Genomic DNA, 20,954 nt, shown 5'->3' with positions numbered 1-20,954 from the left:
GGAGTGTAAGGTGATTATGCTTTGCTCAGTTTCAAAAGGGTTATTCTGTGGCTATCTTTTTCTTCTTCGTTTTCTAGTAAAACAAGTTTAAAAGGGCCATTTAGCTGTTCCTCTTAATGCTGGTAAATTGCCAACAGTTATTTTTGGGGATGGGACACTTGGAAAGATAGCTAGTGGCAATTACCTCAAAGAGCCTTACTTAACTGTTCTCTTTTAGCATGTGGGGAGTGAGAATAAATGAATATGGGGACTCATATACTCCAACCCTACAATACGTGTTTGCTACTGAAATACAGTACCCTTTAGCTTTGCAAATTAATATGAATCCCCCCTCCTTTAACTGATTTCTTAACCATTTTTCTTAATCATTTCTGTTCAGTTTTAACTTTATTAAATTCATCTATTGCTCTTGTCAATTCTTGGTTAGCAGAGCTGACCTGTTTTGAAACAAGACAGTATGCACATACGTTTCTGTATGTCATGTGTTTGAAGAAATTTAGATTTACAAAATGAGCATTATTTAGGCCGTAAATAATATTTTACTCAAATGTAGCTGGATTGTTGGAACATATGAGACCCCCTATTTAATGGCTGGCATGGCCTGTTAATGGATCCTAGAGAGTAGAATTGGGAAAAGGCAGCTGCTTAAACCCCTTGAGGCCTCCATCAGAGTTGACACTAGTAAACTAGATTGTTCACTGAACTATCTCAGCATATGCTGGCTTTTTGTGTTACTTAAGCAAGTGTAATTTAATTAGTTTGAAATAAATGTGACTATATCTGGATCTTGTGGAGACTCAAGAGAAACTTGTGGGGAGTGGGCAATCCCTCACCTTTGCTTCCTTTCCTCTCCCCTCTTTTCTGTCAGTGTCCTCCCCCCACCTCCAACTCTTATCTATCAACCTTCCTTCACCTCGCTTTCACCCTCCCCCCTTCAATATCAATCTTTGTCCCTCTGTTTCTTCCCTCACCCCATTCTCTAGCAATTGTCTCTCATCCCTCCTTTTTCCTCTCATCACTTGTATACCAGTCTCAACCATTTCTTACCCCCCCCACCAGCCCTTCTCAGACTGTCTTCTTTCTTTTCTCTTACACCTTTTCAATCGACCCCTGTTTATCTCCCCCTTCGCTCACCTCTCAGATAATCTATCTTCTTTCTTTTTTTTCTCCCCCCTCCCTCAGACATCTCCCCTATTGTTCAGTTTGGTGTAGTGGTTAGGAGTGCAGACTTCTAATCTGGCATGCCAGGTTAGATTCTGCACCCAGCCAGCTGGATGACCTTGGGCTTGCCATGGCCCCACCAATCATACATACTCTGTATGTACACAGGCAACATTTTTGTTTGGAGGGGATATAACACTCTCACTGTATTTTTAAGGGTCTAAGTTTTTTCTGCTATCCCAATTGTCCCAATTTTGGAGAAAAATCTCCTTACAGTGTGGGCCCAGTCCTCAAATATTTCTGAGGATAAATATAGAATCATAGAGTTGGAGGGAGCCATACAGGCCATTCTACATGCAGATTAAACCCATTCTTATAGGTCCGATCCTCTGCTGCCAACAGAAACTGCTCCCTGCCCACCTCCAAGTGACAACTTTTCAGATACTTAAAGAGAACAATCATGTCCCCACTCAACCTCCTCTTCTACAGACTGAACAGATAGGGCTTTCCTCATAGGGCTTAGTCCCCAGGCTATGGATCATCCTTGTTGCTCTCCCCTGCACCCTCTCAAGTTTGTCCACATCCTTTTTGAAGTGAGGCCTCCAGAACTGCACACAGTACTCTAGGTATAGTCTGGCCAATGTGGTATACAACAGGACTATCATAGATATATGGACTATCACAGACTATGATATCATGTGATTTTGTTTCTGTTGATAAGGCCAGGTCTGCATTTGCCTTTTTTACCACAGCATTACACTACCTCTCATTTACAGTCCACCTCTTAGTTTACAGTCCACAAGTATCCAGAAGTGTATCTCCCATCCAGTATGTGTGCTCCTCATTTTTGTGACTCAAATGTAGAACTCTGCATATTCAATTTAATCTTGTTTTCATTTGCCCACTTTTACAGCATGTTCACATCTCATAGAACTCTATTTTCTTGGGTGTTCACTACTCCCAATTTGATATCATCTGCAGATTTAATGAGTATATGCTGAATTATTCAAATCTGTTTCAGATTACAAAACTATATATTCAAGCCCTTTCTTTAGAGTAACTGTATCTTTAACCATGGCTGAATCTGCACGGGGCTTTTATTCCAATCCCAGGTCAATTCAGTCTCTGCTGTCTACGCTGAATGCGATTTCCATTTTGATTTGGGGTTGTTTAAATTTTTCCTCTGCAACAAGCAGGATTGATCCGGATTGACCCTACCTTTCACCCGCGATATCCTGGAGTGGATATAACCCTCGATATTTGAAAAATCGTCATGTGTAAAGGTGCAGCTCTCTGCTTGTCCCAAACTAACTTGCTGCTTTGAGCCTCCAACACTTTAGAAAAGCCCTGATTGGCCAGGGTGGCAGTTCATCCTCATTCCCAAGCTGCAAGGTTTCCCTTAAAGGGGAAGCCCTAACTTCTCTCAGTAGAGGCTCCAGAAGCCCTAACTTCTCTCGGCAGAGATTTGCCTCCTGTTTTTTTTTCTCCCTCCTCTGCTGTCTCCAATCCTCTCCCCCCCTCCTTTCAAGAAAAGAAAGAAAGAGGCTCCTGCTGTGCTTGGCTCCCCTCCCCTCTGAGCTTCCCTAATGCCATGCAGAACACTTTTCTGTTTCAGTGAGGAGGGGGGGGGGGATAGAGTCAGACCTGCGTTCAAATCGATCTGAATTCAGCAGGATCCACAATGGAATAAACAAAGTAAGTGCAGAATCAGCCCAGGTAGAAAACCTGTAGTGCACTTTGGTTATCAGGAAGATCCCCTTTTCCTATTGCCAGTTGTCCTAACCACTTGTCCCAATTTAAGAGATAACAAAGCTGTACATAACTCTAGAAAAGTCATCTTTCATTGTCATCTGTGGGCCTTGTAGACTTGAAGACTGCAAGGAAGAACTGTGTAGAGTTCTGGCTGAAGGGGATGGCTGATTTTATTTCCAAACTTTACTTCTGCATACATTACTAAAAGCGAGCTAACAAGAACTACCAACTTCACAACTCATGTTCACCCCCCCCCCCTTATTTCTGTCTCTCCCCTGCTCCAAATTCATGAATAGTGGAATGGCATTATTGATTATTTGGAGAATAAAGCATCTCAGTGCTAGAAAATCTATAACACTTATATATTTGTGGCAATGATACAGGTCTTTTTCTTATCAATATAAGAAGTTGATTGTTGGGCTTTTTGCCCTTGACAATATCCTTTGAAGTTTATGAAGTAGCACAGCAACTATTCAGTCCTTGCTATTTCTGTTGCTCCACAGACTGCTGTATTCAGGCTACAGTACTGAACATGGTTATTTATTATCTTTATGTAAAAAAATAATGATCGCTCAAGGTATGGCCCTTGGGGGTATGGATTTATTTTCATTTATGAAAGTCAGGGGTTTTTGTTCTCTATTGTATGGAGCCGTTCCAGAACACTGAGGAGAGGCAGCTGACATACATCGTTCTCACTGAACAAGTCCAGTTTCTAGGACATAATTGTGCTTTGCAGGGGGATATTTATGGGGTACAGCAACTGTAAAGTAACTTCCCCATTCACTGTTTCTTATTTATCAAACTTGTTTCTGTGGTTCTGCTTTCCAGTATGCATAAGTGAAGCATGTTTCTGCTTTCCATATTTTTATGGTAAACCTGTGCTTGGAAGATTTACAAACTATATCCAACCGATTACCATAGCACCAATCAGGAATTGATTATTTACTTATTTACTCTATTTAGTTTCCCAAGGTTTGTGGTTCATAGGTATGGGCTCTTAGAAATCCTCCTGGCAAAAGCAACATCACCAGAAGGAATATAGCAGCTGAGTCTGGAAGATTTTGACTCCAGAAATGGTTGGAGTTTGCAAAGTTCATGAAGAAGAGGAGCTGTTTTTTTGTACCCACTTTTTACTTCCTGAAGGTCTCCCAGAGTGGCTTACAATCATTTACCCTTCCTCTCCCCACAAGGCACCCTGTGAGGTAAGAAAGGCCGAGAGAGCTCTGAGAGAATTGTGATTTGCCCAAGGTCACCCAGTTGGTTGCATATAGAGCAGTGGGGAAACAAGCCCAGTTTTCCAGATTAGAGACCACCACTTTTAACCACTACACAAAGCTGGATCTGAGGAGACAATGAAAGAAAAAAAAAGGGCTGCATCAATTCCAATAAAAAATGGGGCGGGGAGGGGGGATGGTGCTTGTAGGGAAAGGATCTTTCATATTTGTGAGATCCCAAACATGTTTCACATCAAGGTTCTTCAGGGGGAGATCACTTCAGATTCTAAATAGAATGTTACTTTTCCATCTTCCACAATTGAATCCAGTCCTGTCACAAAGTGCCTCCTTTTGTGGTGAAAGAGAAATTCTTTTCTATATATATTTTTCAGAAGGGTTAGAATGAATTATATTAATAATTAATTTGAAATTCAAAAACTTATCTTAGATTATGTCTGGAAACCTATGATTCAGGGAATGGGAGAATAGTTATAATATTGTTTGATATTTTGTATGCGTCATCTGGTAAATTTGAATATATGTAAACTTGAGATTTATTTCCTCCCCATGTAAACTTTTAAATCTATAGCAGTAAAAAAATAGCTCCCCATGGAATAAATTTGATACATTGCAAACTAGTGAATATGCTATAAAATACAGTTACTATAACCCAGTTAGAAAGGAGGATAGCTTGCTGATTTCCTTGTGAATTCGTTAATCCTGTCTTTGACAAGTCAGCTCTACAAGCTTATCTTTCTCACCTTAGAAAGAAATCAAAGGAAAAACAATCAACTACAGCAGTCTGTCATTTTGTGTTTCCTGTGGAGATAATTTAACTATAACACAGTGACATTGAACATTGATAGGAAAATGACAGGCTGTGATTAAAGTTTTGTCCTAGATGAAATGAACGTCTGGCAGATGAAAAGAATAATAATAAAAAAATCTAATTCCCATCCCTGACTCTTGCTCAAATGCTTTTTTATGACTGTTATTGCCCAGTATTACGTGGTATGTTGTTTTTAATAACCATAATCAAATATCCATTATTGGTTTTCCGCAATGGGGAAAATGCTCTTCCCCTTCTATTTTCTGAAATGGCCTTATGGTGTATAAAGAGTGGTTGCCTAATCTGTACTCTCACATGAATCCCAAGGAGCCTGTTCTTCCCTCAAGATATGGATGTCAGCTTTTTCATTCATTTGAGGGCAAGAGAAAGAGAAATAATTTTGTCAGGCTATTTTTAGATTTCAATTTAGATTTCAGCCTTCATGTACTATATTCTTCTTGTGCAGAAATAGCTATTTATTACAGACTAGGAAGCTAAACATAGTAATTGTTGTTGATATGTTTAATATTTAGTAGGGGAAGAATACATAGTCATATATCCAGGGTTCACTGGACATTGTATGGATTGCAAGCAAAATGAACATTCAGCTTTTAGGATGCAATATTGTATTACAGTAAGCATTGTTGGAATGAACAGGCAAAAATCTGCCTCTCAAGTGCCTGATTTAAATATGAAACAGAAATGGAGCACTCTAATGCTATCAGAATTGCCCACATTGCATGCTTGCTCTTTCTGCATTTGTGACCATAATTTGCTTCAGTAGAAATGGAAGTCGAGTGTTCTGCTGTTCTCCCTGCAGAAGCATTACTGAGCATTACTGGTCATTACTGGTCCACTGAGCAATGAGCATTACTGGTCATTAGTCCACTAGGAATTGGTGAATCGGAGTGCCTGTAAAGAGACTGTAAAGCGCTGGGAAAAGCCTGATGTATACATTTAGGGATCCTATCAGAGCCAAGTTACAGTCCATATTTAGATCTTCTGTTTTGTTTTGTTTGTTTGTCTTGTTTGTTTTAGTCTAAAAGCCCCTGGAGGGAAGAACAGAAAGAGAACTTCAGTGTTGGGGAAAGTGTCATAATCTGTCTCCCTATGCTATTTCTTTTATTCAGATCACTCCACATCTCACTCCGTTGTTGTTAGCTAATGTGGGGGAGGAAGGCAGGCAAAATATGATACTCAGTCCTCCCAATGGATGATAGGAACATGGGAAGGGATGCCCATGTGAGGTCATAGGAGTCATATGCGCTGCCACTAGCCTGGCTGAGTTTTAGCACAGCTGGTGCAGAGGCAGGGCAGGACTGCAGCAGGTGGGGCAACCTCTTCCTGTCAAGAATGGAGCCTAATAAAAAGGCAGGCCCAGCTCAATTAGTAAGATGTTAGCCTGAAAATCAGAATGTTGTGGGTTTATTTTTTTTTGAAAAGGTCATGTTTTAAAAATAGCTGTACCATGTTTTCAGAAGCAAAAAATGTAAACTGAATCGACCATGAGGAAAAAAAATAAGCACCAGTGGGTAGGTTGAACCCACAACATTTTGATTTTCAGGCTAATGTCTTATTAATTGAGCTATATAGCCAAGGTTGGAGTCTAAAGCACATAAACCACATATAAAAGCCCTGATAAGCACTTCCTTTCAGAAGGCTTTGGAGGCCAAGGGAGTCTTGGGCCAGGGTTTGGAACTGGTGGGAATGGCATTCCACATGGAGACAGCTCTTGATAGATGGCCGCACCTTGTGAATGGAGGGCTGTGGTGTCTGGTTGGGTGCTACACACTGCCATCCTCCACCTGCAAAAGCTAGCATTGTTTGCCTAGGTGGGGGGCACCCTGGGCAGCAGGTCCCTTATGGCAGCATACAGTCAATGAGGAGAGCCTCACATGCCTCAGGGCCATGATGTCTAGATGGGTATCATGAGCTGCCATCCTCCGGTCTCAGGGGCTGGCATTGGTGGTATGTTTGGGGGGTGCCCAGGGCCACTTGCAAGCCTCCTGCACCTAGCAGGCCCCCACTGACAATGGTCAGGGCATGGATCACTCCCTACCACACCCCTTATATGGTGCCTAGGGCTTGTGTCCCAAATGCACACATTAGATACACCTCTGCTCCCTGCCCATCATTTAATTTTGTAGCCTTGAAAATAAGATCAGGAGATCTGATTATAGATCTTCTAAGTAACAAGGAGTTTGATTTACATGATGTGGAAGTAAATTCCACTCTTTTAAAATGGAGCTTACTTTGAGAAATGCCTTTCTTTTTATGCTGCCCATCTATTATAACTAGGAGTGATAGTTGTATATAAATGCTCCTTCTTATGTTCATGATTGCAGCCCATCTGCTCCTTTTTTTCCTCTCATCAGTGACTGTACGGCAGAAATGATAAAATGTAGCATAGGATTCTTTTACCAAGAAGCACTTCACTGATTTCTCAGTATTAGTGATTTCAGAAGCTGTGCAATTATAGAAATTAGTTATATATAAAACAAAAACTAAGTTCATGTTCAAAATAATTATATCATGTCAGTAAAAACAGTACAAAATATTTGATTTGGAAGGTCTCTAGGGGGTTAAATTTGATTGGCTGTTATATAGTATTAGTAAAGGAAAGAATATGTTGTAAAAGAAACCAGAACTTCTTTACTCAAATATTATTCATTTAAGATCCAATTAAAATAAAAAACAGAATCACACAGAGCTGGAAGAAACCACAAAGGGCCATCCAGTCCAGTCCCCTACCTTCCTGGGGACTTAAAAAAAACAACTCTTGACAGGTGCTCATCCAATCTCCTCTTAACAACTTCCAAAAAATTTGTCCCGACACTCTGACTCTCAGAGGGTATGTGGGACACATACCTTCTCTGGAACGACTTTGTCAGGGCACCCTCCTTCCCTCACACACACAAAAACACATACACAGAGATGCCTTTCCCTCCCCTCCCTGCCGGTTTCCCCCATACCTGTTGGTTTCCCAACCTCCTCCTTGCTTCCTCTCTCCTCAGTCAAGTGCAAAGGCACACACCTCCCATTTCCCCCTTTACCTAGGGGTTTCCCAACCTCCCTCCCGCCGAGCAAGCAAACACACATGCACACAAACTCACTCCCTTCCTTTTCCCCTCCTGCTTACCTGCTCCTCTGCTGCCTCAACCCCTGTGGGTCATGTGCACCCACGTGCACATGTGCAAGTCCACACGGGCACACTCACTCTTTTTCTGCCCTTCCACTTACCTGCTCCTCCTCTGTTGCCTCGGCTCCATGGGCTGCACACCACCTTGGTGGTGGGGCAGCTGCCGCTTCAGCCCCTTGCAGTTCATGCAGAGGCTGCCCTGGCCCCAGTAGGTCATGCAGTGGCTGCCTAGGGTTCAGCGGGGCCACTGGCTTTACCCTCCATCTTCAGGTGCACTTCATGGGCGAGACAACAGACGTCATATGCACCTACATTTCCGTTTGATGAGGCATGCCAGAAGATGTGTCCCACATCAACAAAGGAGATTCCACGATCCTCCAAGGCAGCACATTCTATCTACAAGCCATCCTCATTATCAGAAAATGTTTTCTAATATTTAAGTGGGACCTCCTTTCCTGTAATTTGAAATAGTGCCTTTTCAATCTTATATCTGGCCAGTCCTAAGTAGTGATTAATTTTCAATAGAAAAACTGCCCAAAAACTCAAGCTGACGATAGTTAACTGTCTATACTAACTATAGTATAGCTGACTATACTAACTCATACCAATGAGCTGGATTCTGTTTACTTTTTCACAATGCTCTATCAACTGTTATATTCCAATAATCTAGAGGCATACCTTTGAAAATCAATATTTAATTGTGCAGCAGTTATGAAGAACATTTATAACAATAGTAGAGTGCAGATCCTTTGCCTCCCAAAGTTAATTTCATTATATTAAAGAATATACTGGGCTAATTAATTTTTCCCACTACTGTATGCTTTTATACAGCAATTTTTTTGTATGTCACCCTTCATATACATTGATATCACAAAACTCATTACAAGATGATAAAGGAATCCAATTAAAAGTTCTGACAAATAAACCATTTTAAAGATGAATGTGTCTTGTATAATTTAGATCTAATCGCCAAAACCAATTATGAAGTACAATTAAAGTGTTTTATGTACCACTTTTCATTCAAATATAATATTAATTTTTTTGGAAAATATTTGAACTATAATGACCACTGGTAGAGAAATATATGCTCTGGGGAGTGCTTTCAATGATCATAAATCCATCAGTGGAAGAAACCAATGATCAAGTTGAAATAGATGCCTTGAGGCAGGAATTTCATACATCAACCACCCATATCAGCTACTGTCAGCATCATCACAATCACCCCCACTCTTATCTGGCTGGCCCATTCATTAAAAATGTTGTGCATGCCTCGAGTTCTGCTGAGTTCCTCAGAAGAAAAGGGTCATACAAATGTTTAAATAATAATTTGAAAACCCTGTAACTGTAGGAACAAAGTTGGGGAGACAAACTGCGGTTTTGTTAATCAATCAATCAGAATATCTCTAATACGGTTTAACCTAACTTGAGGAACCTTTGCTTCTTCTCCCTCATTAGATCTTGCACGCAAACCAAACCATCTTCCAAGAAGCTTCTCATCCCTGGAATCCAGCCCATAACACCCCACTCAATATATGGCATCATTTTGCATCCTGGTGTTTCAAAGAAAGATAAAATTGAGAAGGAACATGCTTAATTGTAATCAGTGACCTATTCTAAGTTTTTCAGGTTACTAAAATTTAATGTAGGATGAGTGATTTTGAAGAAATAATTAGCTTTGATGATCCCTCCCCTCCTCCAGACTACAGAGACCCATTCCCCTGGAGAAAATGATTGCTTTGGAGGGTAGAACCTATGGAATTGTACTCCACGGAGGTCCATGTTCTCCCCAGGCCCTATCACCAAATGCCCAGGACTGTCTCAACCTGGATCTAGCAACCCTACTGCTTAATTTTGTACCAGCAGCCGGGGAGACCTGGCAACCATAGACCTATGAGAAGATCTTTTTTTAGGTAACATAAGAAACGTAAAACATTTTAAATGGTTGAAATTCTGTGTAAATGCTGTGATCTTGTTGCCATTGATCTGGATCATATTGTTGCCATCCTTAACACGCCCGTGGCGCCGTGGGCGCCACGGACTAAATAATTCATTAAGCCCTTGGTGGGAGGGCTTTGTCCGTGATGAGGAAGGGGCCTGATTGGCCCCTTCCTCCGGACAGACCATCGGCCGGGCCAATCCCCACCCTGCTGACAAGGAAGCAACCACGTGGCTCGCAGTTGCTCCCATGATGGCGGCCTGACGCGTCGGGAGGCGCAAAGCACCTCCGACGCATCAGGCGGCCGCGTGGATGCCAGGGGGCTCCCTGCCCGGCGGCCTGACACGGCGAGAGGCACGAAGCGCCTCTCGCCGCATTAGGCCACCCACAAAAGGAACCTCCGCGCAGCTGCCGGGGACTCCTTGCCTGACGGCCTGACGCAGCGAGAGGCCTCTCGCCGAGTCAGGCCCCCGACAAAGGGAGCCCCCAGCAGCCGCACTCCGCGCAACTGCCGGGACCTCCCTGGTCTAGCGCCTGCTGTATTTAGCTTACAGCGGGCTTGATTACTAGTTTTATAATAATAGAATATATCTGACTAAATGGAATACAGACTTACTAATATGCTTTCTGCTAAGAATGTTCCCATTTCTGTTTAAAAGTGATCTTGTGCTACTGGAATTCAAGCCATCTCCATACTAACTAGTGGAGAGGGGCAGTTTGTAAGTCAAATAAGTCAAATAATAAATAGCTAAAATAGTCATGTAACTTGAATCCACAGTATAGACCCAGCCACGGGGCAGAGAAAAGGACATGGCACAACACATGGCCATGGCAGAAAGTGAGGCCACAACTGGCCCCAGTGGAGTGTCCTGTGGAAGGCAGGATTTTCTACCTACAATAATAATTCAGTGGTTGTGTTTCTGAGTTATAAGTATCCACACACCTCAAAATACTGCAGCTTGAAGTTTTCCTGGGGTTATAGTTTTTCTGGTGTTATTTATATACACTGAAATTCAGGAAATCTCTGCACAATTAATAAATAGCCATTGATAAGCAGTATAATAGGCCTATCCCAATAGAAGATGATTAAAGTTGATATGTGAAACAGGCATATATGCACTCCTGAGAGACAGCTTGGTGTAGTGGTTAGGAATATCGACTTCTAATCTGGTGAGCCGGGTTTGATTCCGCGCTCCCCCACATGCAGCCAGCTGGGTGACCTTGGGCTTACCACAGCACTGGTAACACTGTTCTGACCGAGCAGTAATATCAGGGCTCTGTCAGACTGATTATGCATGGCAGCAGCCTTGCCGAGCTGCAGCTGGATCTTTGCAGCAGGGTGGCATGCCCCACTGCTTCCTGCATACACACAGGAGAGGGAATCTCCCAGCGCATGCAAACTACTGCAGTGTAGTACACACAATGCCAGGACTGGGAGAGCCCGGTGTGCTGTGCAGAGGTAGCTGGGGGGAGTGGGGGGCATGGTGCCCCCACCGCACAATTGCAGGGGAGCAGCATGCTGCTCTCCCGCCAAGGTGAGGGTGGGGGAATGCCTCGTCCTGCTCCAGGGCCATGTCCTTGCAGGGACATGGTGGGTCAGGGGTTATGCATGGGGATGGCCCAGGAGGGCTGCGGATGGCACCTGTGTTATCATGGGGAATGCAGGAGTTTCCGCTTTCGCATACCTTGAAACACCTGGGGCGCTGCACTGGGCCAGGGCCAGGATGGCAGCATCATCATGCATAATCAGGGATTTTCCCTGCTGCTGCCACCCCAGACTATCCACCCTGTGCATAATCGGTCATAGCCTCACCTACCTCACAGGGTGTCTGTTGTGGGGAGAAAAAAGGGAAGGCGACTGTAAGCTGCTTTGAGCCTCCATCGGGTAGAGAAACTCTTCCTCTTCTTCTTCAGTTTTAAAACAGTTTGTCTTAGTTTTATACACGTTATACTCTGAGGAAATTAAATTATATAACAAATAGCAAGTATCCCTGCATTACTTTGCATAGTTAAACTTCCTTAATTCTTTTTGAAGTCAGTAGTGTTGTACCCTTCTGCCTGCTGGCATCATGAAGTCTGAAATCAATGAGACTTAAAGACATAGTTATGCACGAAACCTAGCTTTATGCCCAATCCAACAACTTCTGCGTGTATACAAGAACTGTTTTTTTATACTTTTACATGGATTACCCACCAATGAAATGAATGTGGAAGACCGATATACATACTGGAATCCCTTGGAACATTGGGTAGCGAGCACTGATGGCAGAAAGAAATTGTGAGGCTACAGTTGCCTGTTGTGAATAAGGCACAGAATTGTCACAATAACTGTGGAGTTTCAGGCCTAGTTCAAGTATAACTTTACAGGTATCAAACAGTATCCTGTTACAGGTTCTCCCTTGATGTTTGTTGGCAGGGATCACATTTTCTGCAAATCAGACTGAAATAATCTGTTATCACTTGGAAAATGACAATAATCTGCAGAATCTTTTTAATGAGAACTGCCATTTTTATCAGTTAAAATATAATCCAGAGCATTACATAAAATATGGACTATTATTATTTCTGAACAGCATTCTTATTTTATTTTGGCTCCCCCCCCCGCAGCTGTGTGAGCCAGTTTCTTGAAAGAGTGTGGGAAGTTGACTTAGAGGCCTGCCAGCTGTTGATCCAGGAGTTTCAATGGAAAGAAGGTGGCTGTGGTGTTTGTGATGGAGAAGAGAGCCAGACAGATGAAGTGGAGGATGCAGTCGAGGTGTTGTTGAGCACCAAGCGGCAACAATCAAAACACTTCCCAGTTAAAGACTCCAAGTATCCTGTTACCCAAAACAAAGCACACTGGGACTCAAAAGAGGTATCAAAGTGTTTTTTGTTTATTTTCAGTTTTTCCATTGATGTCATTGTTTTCTTCTTGGGCCCAGATTAAGAGTGACACTTACACATCAGATGATGATGCCAATAGGGGTTTATATCACATGTTATCAAATTAAATTCCAGCTTAACATAATGGGTAACAGGGTGCCATTCATAATACATGGGACAACCCTATCAACTTGTCAACTGCTGCATGTATACATACTGAGTTTCCCACAGATTGGAAAACAACTTCTCTGCAGGAACTTAGTAACTATGTTTACTATGCAAAGTTTTGAGTATGACCTTGTTTAGAACAGAGTTACTACTATTATAGAAGCTGCTTTGTAACAAGTAAGATATGTGTTCCATTTCAACTATGCCTGACAATGGGCTGTACTCATCCCTGCTTCCTTCTGCCAGGATTTCATCCAACCTGGATGAAATCTGGACTTCATCCAAGTAGAGTATACACTTTACCTCTGAGCTGCAACTGCTCTGATTTCTTAAGACCCAGGAGATTAATTAAGCAGACTTAGAGACCAGAAAAAAACTTTAATTACCAGACCCTGGGTTGCGTTTGGAGAAGCAGCAGGGCTATTCTTCTTGTTGTTGTTAGTTGCGAAGTCGCGTCTGATCCATCGCGACCCCATGGACAATGATCCTCCAAGCCTTCCTGTCCTCTACCATTCTCCAGGGTCCATTCTAAAGTGGTCTAAATTGTATTGGTTGAACTGTATGAGCTAATGTGTATATATGCAACTATGCATTTTGAAAGTGAATTTGAATTAGTCTGAGATTTTCTCCAATGTTATTATATTGTGACAGACAGCCAACACTTAAGACATGGCTCTCTCTGAAAGGTGTTGAATATTAACAAAATATTATAGTAGGTAGACTGTTTAATTACTTTGCAAAGCTATGAAAGTTCTGATACAATTCCACAAGTACTACATTGTTTAGTTTTCCTTAATATCTTTGTATCTTGTTCACAAAAAATTAAAGTACTTAACAATACAGAGGGTTAATACCTGATGAATTGTGGATTATATAGTAATGCTTGTGAACTAACAACTGATTGAGATTTACCAGAAAGCATGCCACTACAATACTGGAACTTTAAGACTGGCTTAAGACATTGTGTTCAGAATTAAATTGTAAATGCTAATTTTAACCTTTCCACAAACTAAGGTTATTGTGAATGATCCCTGCCATCTTCAACTTGCAAAGACAATGCTAGTAATAATATTGCTTGGTATCTTGAGCCTCAAAATGGAACAAAACTTCCAGAAAACTGAGCTAAGGGCTCTTAGGCTTCATTTAAATGCCACTCCTATCAGGGTCATGCATGTGTAGGAGATTAATGATTTTTTAAATGATTCTACATCTTCTTGCTTTCAGATGCTTGGGCTTAATTTAAACCATGACTGGTGGCTTGAACTCAGATTCTCTGCCAGAAAATGGTTTTAAGCACCCTAGTAAACCATTCCAGCTCAGTTTAAGGCCTAAAGGTAGTGTGACATACCGTGAGCCAGCTTGTTGACAGCAGCGGGATATAAATCGCAACATAAATAAATAAAAATAAAGATTAGCTTTTAACTAATCAGCAAGTCCATGATTTCCCTCTGTGAGTCACTAAGAGTTAGGGCCTAGGAAGGAGGGGCATTCAGAGAGGCAAATAACACAAGAAAACTGTTCTGTAGCAGAGGAGCACTCGGAGGGTAAGGCACTCGGAAGATTTACTGTAATATTAAGAACAAAAAAAATGCCCATAACTTTTAAAATGTGGTTTAAGGCCTCACCCAGAGCCTCACAGGAGTCCTCTAGGAAAAATTGTGTGTAAGGCTGCCATTTTGGGGACACAAGTTCTCCTGGAAAAAACAACAGATTTGGCAAGTGGGCTCTATGACATCTCATCCCTGCTGAACTCTTCTCTCCACAAATTCTACCCTCTCCTAGCACTGATCCCAAATCTGTGGAAATTTCTTAACCCACAGCTTGAGGTCCTGCTCCCTTAATCCAAAGGAATCACATCCCCAGCCCCATTTTTCTCCTTCCCCCAGCAAATGCTCTTTCAATGACACTGTCATGTTTCAGGTATTGGCTTTCTATTGATTTGTGTGCCCCTCTGATTTGCTTTGTTGCTTTCAAACCGAGAGAAGGCTCACCAGTTAAATCGCATGTTCTCATTGGAATGGAATGACAGATTGCTTTTAAAATGTTGGACCGCCTGTGCTCTGATCTTGTGGAATTGTCAGTTCCTACCTTTTACTTTCTCTGTTATTCCATCTGAGTTCTTGTTCTGGGGGCAAAAAGCTTACTGGACTTGTAATTACTCTACAGCTTGATATTTGGATTCTGCTATGAACCATTTAAACAATTATTATGGCGCTATACGTGGGTATTAATTAATTGAAAAACAAAGAATCTATGGGCTGTGATCCAGATGAGCATTTCCATGGGCATGAGGATTTCCACCTACAAAACATAACTTTCTCGCTTTCCTCTCCCATAGCAAAACAGCCCCCTAAAATCCTGTTGGTTGGGAAGAAGAATTCAGGGGTATTTCTGGCTGCCATAGGATGAGGGAGGCAGGAAAAAAACCATTCTACAAGCAGAAATCCTTGTACCTGTGGAAACACTAGTCTAGATCGAAGACATAACATAATAGGCGAGATTATAATTTGCCATCATGCAGTAAAACAAACTGGAATGTAAGATTCTCTGTACAGGAAATAAATAAGCTGGATGCTATTAATGTGCTCATGTAGTATCACAAACTGTGCAAGTCAGTTGTGATGAAGAGAATATATCAGTCTAGTCTGGTTCTTGTGCAAAGAGAAATATAGTGCCCTCCCCCAGTGTCCAGATGTGCTGAGTCACTTTTCTTCCAAGAGGAACAATGGCAGTTGCATGGTGGAGACTGCCACGTGCTTCCTTTAAGCCTGCTTGGGTAAAGCAGAGGCAATTTAGTCTGTTGCATCTGTTTGATTTCTGTTGTGTGTTTAGGTGCATGTTGTGCTATAGATGGGATTTTCAGTCTGAACATGCAGGTTGACTTTGGCCTCAGAGTCACCCTACTCTTATGAGGAAATGGTTTATATTCCCACTTGCTCTAGTGGAGTCTTTGTACTGGACTGGGATTTGCTCTGTTCCAGTCACAAGACAAGTGGAGGGGGAGAAGGGCTGAATCTGCATGGAGCTTTTATTCCAATCCCAGGTAAATGCAATTATTGCTGTCTACTCTGAATGCGATTTCCATTTTGATTTTGGGCTATTTAAATTTTTCATCTGCAACAAGCATGATTGATCCAAAGTGACCCTACCTTTCCCCCACAATATCATGGAGTGTATATAACTCTCGATATTTGAAAAATTGGCATGAGCAAGCGTGCAGCTGTCTGTTTTCCCCGAAATAACTTGCTGATGAGCCTCCAACATTGTAGAAAAGCCTTGATTGGCCAGGGCATCAGTTTAAAGGCTTCCTCGTTCCCAGGTTGCAAGGCTTCCCTTAAAGGGGAAGCCCTAACTTCTCTCAGCAGAAGTTCCAGAAGCCCTAACTTCTCCCGGCAGAGATTTGCCTCTTGGATTTATTCTCCCTCCTCTGCTGTCTCCAATCCTCTTTCACACACACACACCCCACACTTCAATAAAAGAAAGAAAGAGGCTCCTGCTGCACTTGGCTCCCCCCCCCCTTCTGAGCTTCCCTAATCATGTGCAGAACACTTTTCTGTTTCAGTGGGGGTGGGGGGATAGAGGAAGACCCGAGTTCAAATTAATCTGAATTTAGCAGGATCCACAGTGGAATAAACAAAGTAAGTGAAGAATCAGCCAAGGTTTAACAGAATCATTGAGGCGTGATCCAGCCCACAGAAGTACAACCCACAGAAGCAAAGTTAAAGCTTTGCTTGCTAAGCAAGCAAAGCTTTATCACCTGTGAAGCCATAGATTACAGGAGAAGGGAGGGAAATTGGCTGTGTTCAGCAGATGGTGGAAATGAATTTCCATCCCTTAGAAAAATGGAGAGTGACATGCCTAGAGGACTTCCCCTGGGGGATGCTGTCCACTGTCCTGCTGGTTGCTCATAGGAATTCTCAGCAAGCCTCAGGATGGGAGGGGTAGGAGTGGTTTAAGGATTTGCAGGGCCTGTAGCAGAGTACAATACCACAAGAAACTGCCAGACTGAAGGCAGAGGGCCATCCTACAGTGGAAAGGGGTGTCATTTTGAGTGTCCTTAAAGGAAAAGGGGGAAAGGAGAGAGGCTACGGCTCTGGTCCATGGTGGATGGGAGGCACTGTGCAGGGCTTCTGGAAGTGTGGGACCTATAGCATGTACTACATGGATGAATCAGCCCTGGGAAGGAGAGGTCTGGTCCACCTGTGCCCTTCTCCTTCCAACTCTGGTCTCCGTCCTGTGCCTCTTTGGCTTACTTCCCTGAATCTCCTTTTAAACCTCCCTCCCTTGTTCTGGCCCTATCTCCCCACTGTTTGTTGGCCTGTCAGACCATGGCTGCTGCCGTTGGGCCTCCACTTTTCTGCTCCACCCCATGCACTTCCACTGCCTCCTACCCTCAGTGTTGATAGGGCTTGACACATGCCCAAGAGGGCAGGCATGCCTCTTCTCCTGCTCCCTGTGGGGAGTTGGTCAGGGGCACCTGCCTATTGCTTCAGTTCAGTGGCTTTGAGGCAGGTGAGGTTTGAGTTGGCATGATGGTTTCTTCCTTCCCTGGCACCGCTTGAGTGGTCAGCGAGGGCATCATGGCAGGGTGATTGTGACTGTCTACCTCTCTTCCTTCAAGACTTTTGCTGGCCTCAGCTCTGCGACTGATGCAACCGGCCTCCTTCCCTTTCCTGTTCTGCTGCCAGCACTGCCTGTTTGGACTGGGGCTGCACAGTAAGAGGAAGAGACTTGGGCTTGGGGCTGTTTTAGGGACCCCCTGGAGCTCTACGAAGGGCTGCATTGGGGCAAGCATACCATACACAGAAGCCAGTCCCGCTCCTGGACATGGTGTGTATATACCTGAATAGGCTTAGTCTTTCTACAGTTTTTAACATGCCTTTCATTCCTTCCCTGCAAATAAATTTGGATTATATCTTGCAGTACTTCATGATTATGAGCCAGCTGTAGTGCTTTTGTCAGCAGACTACACACATTCTTGTAGATTAAAATAGCCTTTAGTCTGGGGAGTTGGTATGCAGGGTGTAAAGGACAAAGCATTTAAAAAATCCATGGTCTTTTATTTTTAGTTTAATTAAATTTCATATTTGTAGAACTCCAAATTATTGTTTTGAGGCTCTCCATTTATCACATTCATAAATGTCAGCATTGAGCATCAGTGAAGGTCAGCAACTAAATATTATTTCAGTACTCATAACCCCATATTGTAAAGGGATTTGGTAACAAGGCATTAGCTTGTTTACAGTGGCCTGCAAGCCCTCTAGAGAGCCCCCATGGTCCCAGAGTGACATCACAGATATACTGAGAATGCTATCACCATTTGTTCTCACTTTAAGAAAAGGCTACAGTCTCTCAGATACCTACCACTGCCACTGTGTAATGTTGTTGAGTTGTTCCTTCACCTCTGCCATGTGTGTTAAAAATAAGCAAAGAAGGAGGCCGCATATTTAGAATTAACTGTAAACATTGAAAGTGGTCTATCATGCAGCTGTTTGCATTTCTTAAATTAGAGTGGGTGTTCTGCTCTAATGGAAAGTCTAAAGAGTGGAAATTTTATATTCCAGCCTCTCCTTTGCAAAATGGGAATGCCCTAATCCAGGCAGACAGCATTACTCCTTTTAACATGCAGTTAGTCGTATCAGGAGCCTCTTGTGGCGCAGAGTGGTAAGGCAGCCGTCTGAAAGCTTTGCCCATAAGGCTGGGAGTTCAATCCCAGCAGCCGGCTCAAGGTTGACTCAGCCTTCCATCCTTCCGAGGTCGGTAAAATGAGTACCCAGCTTGCTGGGGGGTAAACGGTCATGACTGGGGAAGGCACTGGCAAACCACCCCGTATTGAGTCTGCCATGAAAACGCTGGAGGGCGTCACCCCAAGGGTCAGACATGACTCGGTGCTTGCACAGGGGATACCTTTACCTTTACCTTTACCTTTAGTCGTATCAGTGTGAGATCAGTGTGAGATCCTGAGTAAGCTTGCGGCCTTCAACATGTTTGCAAATCATTCCATACTCTCTTAGCATACAGCCTAAGTGGATGAAACACCCAAATATGAAGGGATGTTTTCTCCCAGGGCATCTTTGGACCAGCAATGGGACAGCACCAGTCCCATAATCTTACATTGTACACATTCAATAAGGATTGAAAAACAGCCGGGAATTGCTGTTTTGTGTATTGTTGGTCCGCTTGCTTGCTGTAATTGAATTCCAGTTCAAATATTAAGTCAGTTTACTACCAGATAGGAAAATAGGTTGCTCAAGTGCTTTACATCATTCATCGGCCCCAGACTTACATCGGATGGAGACAGCCGGGAATCTTTTGACTGCCATCTTTTGGATTACTGTTTGTTTTTCTGTTTTATCTGGTTTTTAGCTTGTATTTATGATGTTATGTTTTTAACATTGTAAACCACCAGGAAATGGCAGGATAAAAAATTAATGATGATGATGACGACAACCCAATTCTAATTCTAAATCTCAGGGAGGCTGTAGAAATGGGTGCTTGGAGTCAATTTTTAAATGGATGTGGGTGAACAAGCTGAAATTTAACACCCAAGAAAACAGACATTACATTAGTAGGAGGAGGGTCTGACCCAGAAAACTGTTTGCCCCTATTCTGGATAAGGCTGCAATCCCCTTAAAACAGTGGTTCTCAACCTTCCTAATGCCGCGACCCTTTAATACAGCTCCTCATGTTGCGGTGACCCCAACCATAAAATTATGCAAGAAATTAAACCAAAACTGACCAATGGCATGAAGATCCATTGCTCATGATTGTATATAAATTGGTTTTTTCCCGGGGTTTCTCAGTTCAGCCTCTTGTCCCAACAAACCGATCTCACTCTTTTCCGCTGCTCCAGACAGACGAACGTTCTATCTTGATCTACCCCACAAGGCTGTTGTATGGATGGCACCCCCCCAGCCAAGCTGCTTGCCCTGACGCAAAAGGATCATTCGACTCCGAAAGGGGCCCCGACCCCCAGGTTGAGAACCCCTGCCTTAAAGGAACAGGTTGGTAGCTTGGGGGTAATCATGGACCTAGGCCTCATATTGGATAAATAGCTGGCAGTGGTGCCTGGGATGACTTCTACAAACTTTGTATGTTGAGCAAGCTGCAGCCCTTCCTGGCCTGCTGTGGCCAGAGTGTTGACTGGAATGGGTCATAGGGACCATATCTCTCCAGATCTACATTGGCTCCCCAATTTTTTTTTCTGGGTCCAGTTCAAGGTACTGGTATTGACCAAACCCTACAGAGAATGGGAAAAGCCCACCTGTCTACTCCCAAATGAACTGACTTATGCACTCTAGTCATCTTTGGAGGCCTGATTTGAATGTCTGTGCTATCTGAGACTAGATGGATGATAGCCTAAGAAAGGGCCTTTTTAGTTATGGTATCAAGAAGTTGGAATTTCTTCCCAAGGGAGATTTATCTGTCTCCATCTATCATTGTCTTCTGCCAGGAAGTGAAGACTTCCTTGTTTTGTTTAGTAACTGCTATTGGCCATCCTCCCTCATTGTGTTCTTATGTATTTTTGTGTTTATATGTTTTATTGAATATAGAGTTATTTTATGCTTTTTATTTATATTTTATATTTTATTTAATTATTTAGAAGATATTTTAAGCTAGATGTAAAGCCCATTGTATATAGAAATACAGTGGGTGCTAGCATGGGCACTGATGGCCCCGGCGGCCTTGCAGGGCTCCTTGCAGGGCCTCTGCCTCGCTGGCCCCGCTGCCTCCCCCCCCCCGAGGGCCTGGCTTTGGCGTGGTGAAAGGAGCAGGCCCTGCTTCTCTTAGTGCACTGAAGCCTCTCCCCTACCCTCTCCCGTCCTGAGGTCCCAGCTTCGGCGCAGCGAAAGGAGCAGGGCCGCCATGTCTCCGACACAGTGGGCCTGCTCT

At 43.1% G+C, this 20,954-nt stretch overlaps 1 protein-coding gene across 5 annotated transcripts in view; it reads left to right on the top strand.

Annotated features, from left to right (window-relative positions):
* DISC1 (DISC1 scaffold protein) overlaps positions 1-20,954 on the top strand; it is a 483,193-nt gene that overhangs the window by 172,404 nt on the left and 289,835 nt on the right. For all 5 annotated transcript variants that reach the window (XR_013232748.1, XR_013232750.1, XM_077346332.1 and 2 more), the window contains one exon: positions 12,639-12,885. Coding sequence is in view for 3 of the 5 variants with exons in the window: in XM_077346332.1 (XP_077202447.1) it covers positions 12,639-12,885 (247 nt within the window). In the remaining 2 variants the exon portion in view is untranslated. The remainder of the gene's footprint in view (positions 1-12,638; positions 12,886-20,954) is intronic.

This window comes from Paroedura picta, chromosome 1, assembly GCF_049243985.1.
Source record: "Paroedura picta isolate Pp20150507F chromosome 1, Ppicta_v3.0, whole genome shotgun sequence".
Classification (NCBI taxonomy): domain Eukaryota; kingdom Metazoa; phylum Chordata; class Lepidosauria; order Squamata; family Gekkonidae; genus Paroedura; species Paroedura picta.
This window is presented reverse-complemented; position numbering and strand designations above follow the sequence as displayed.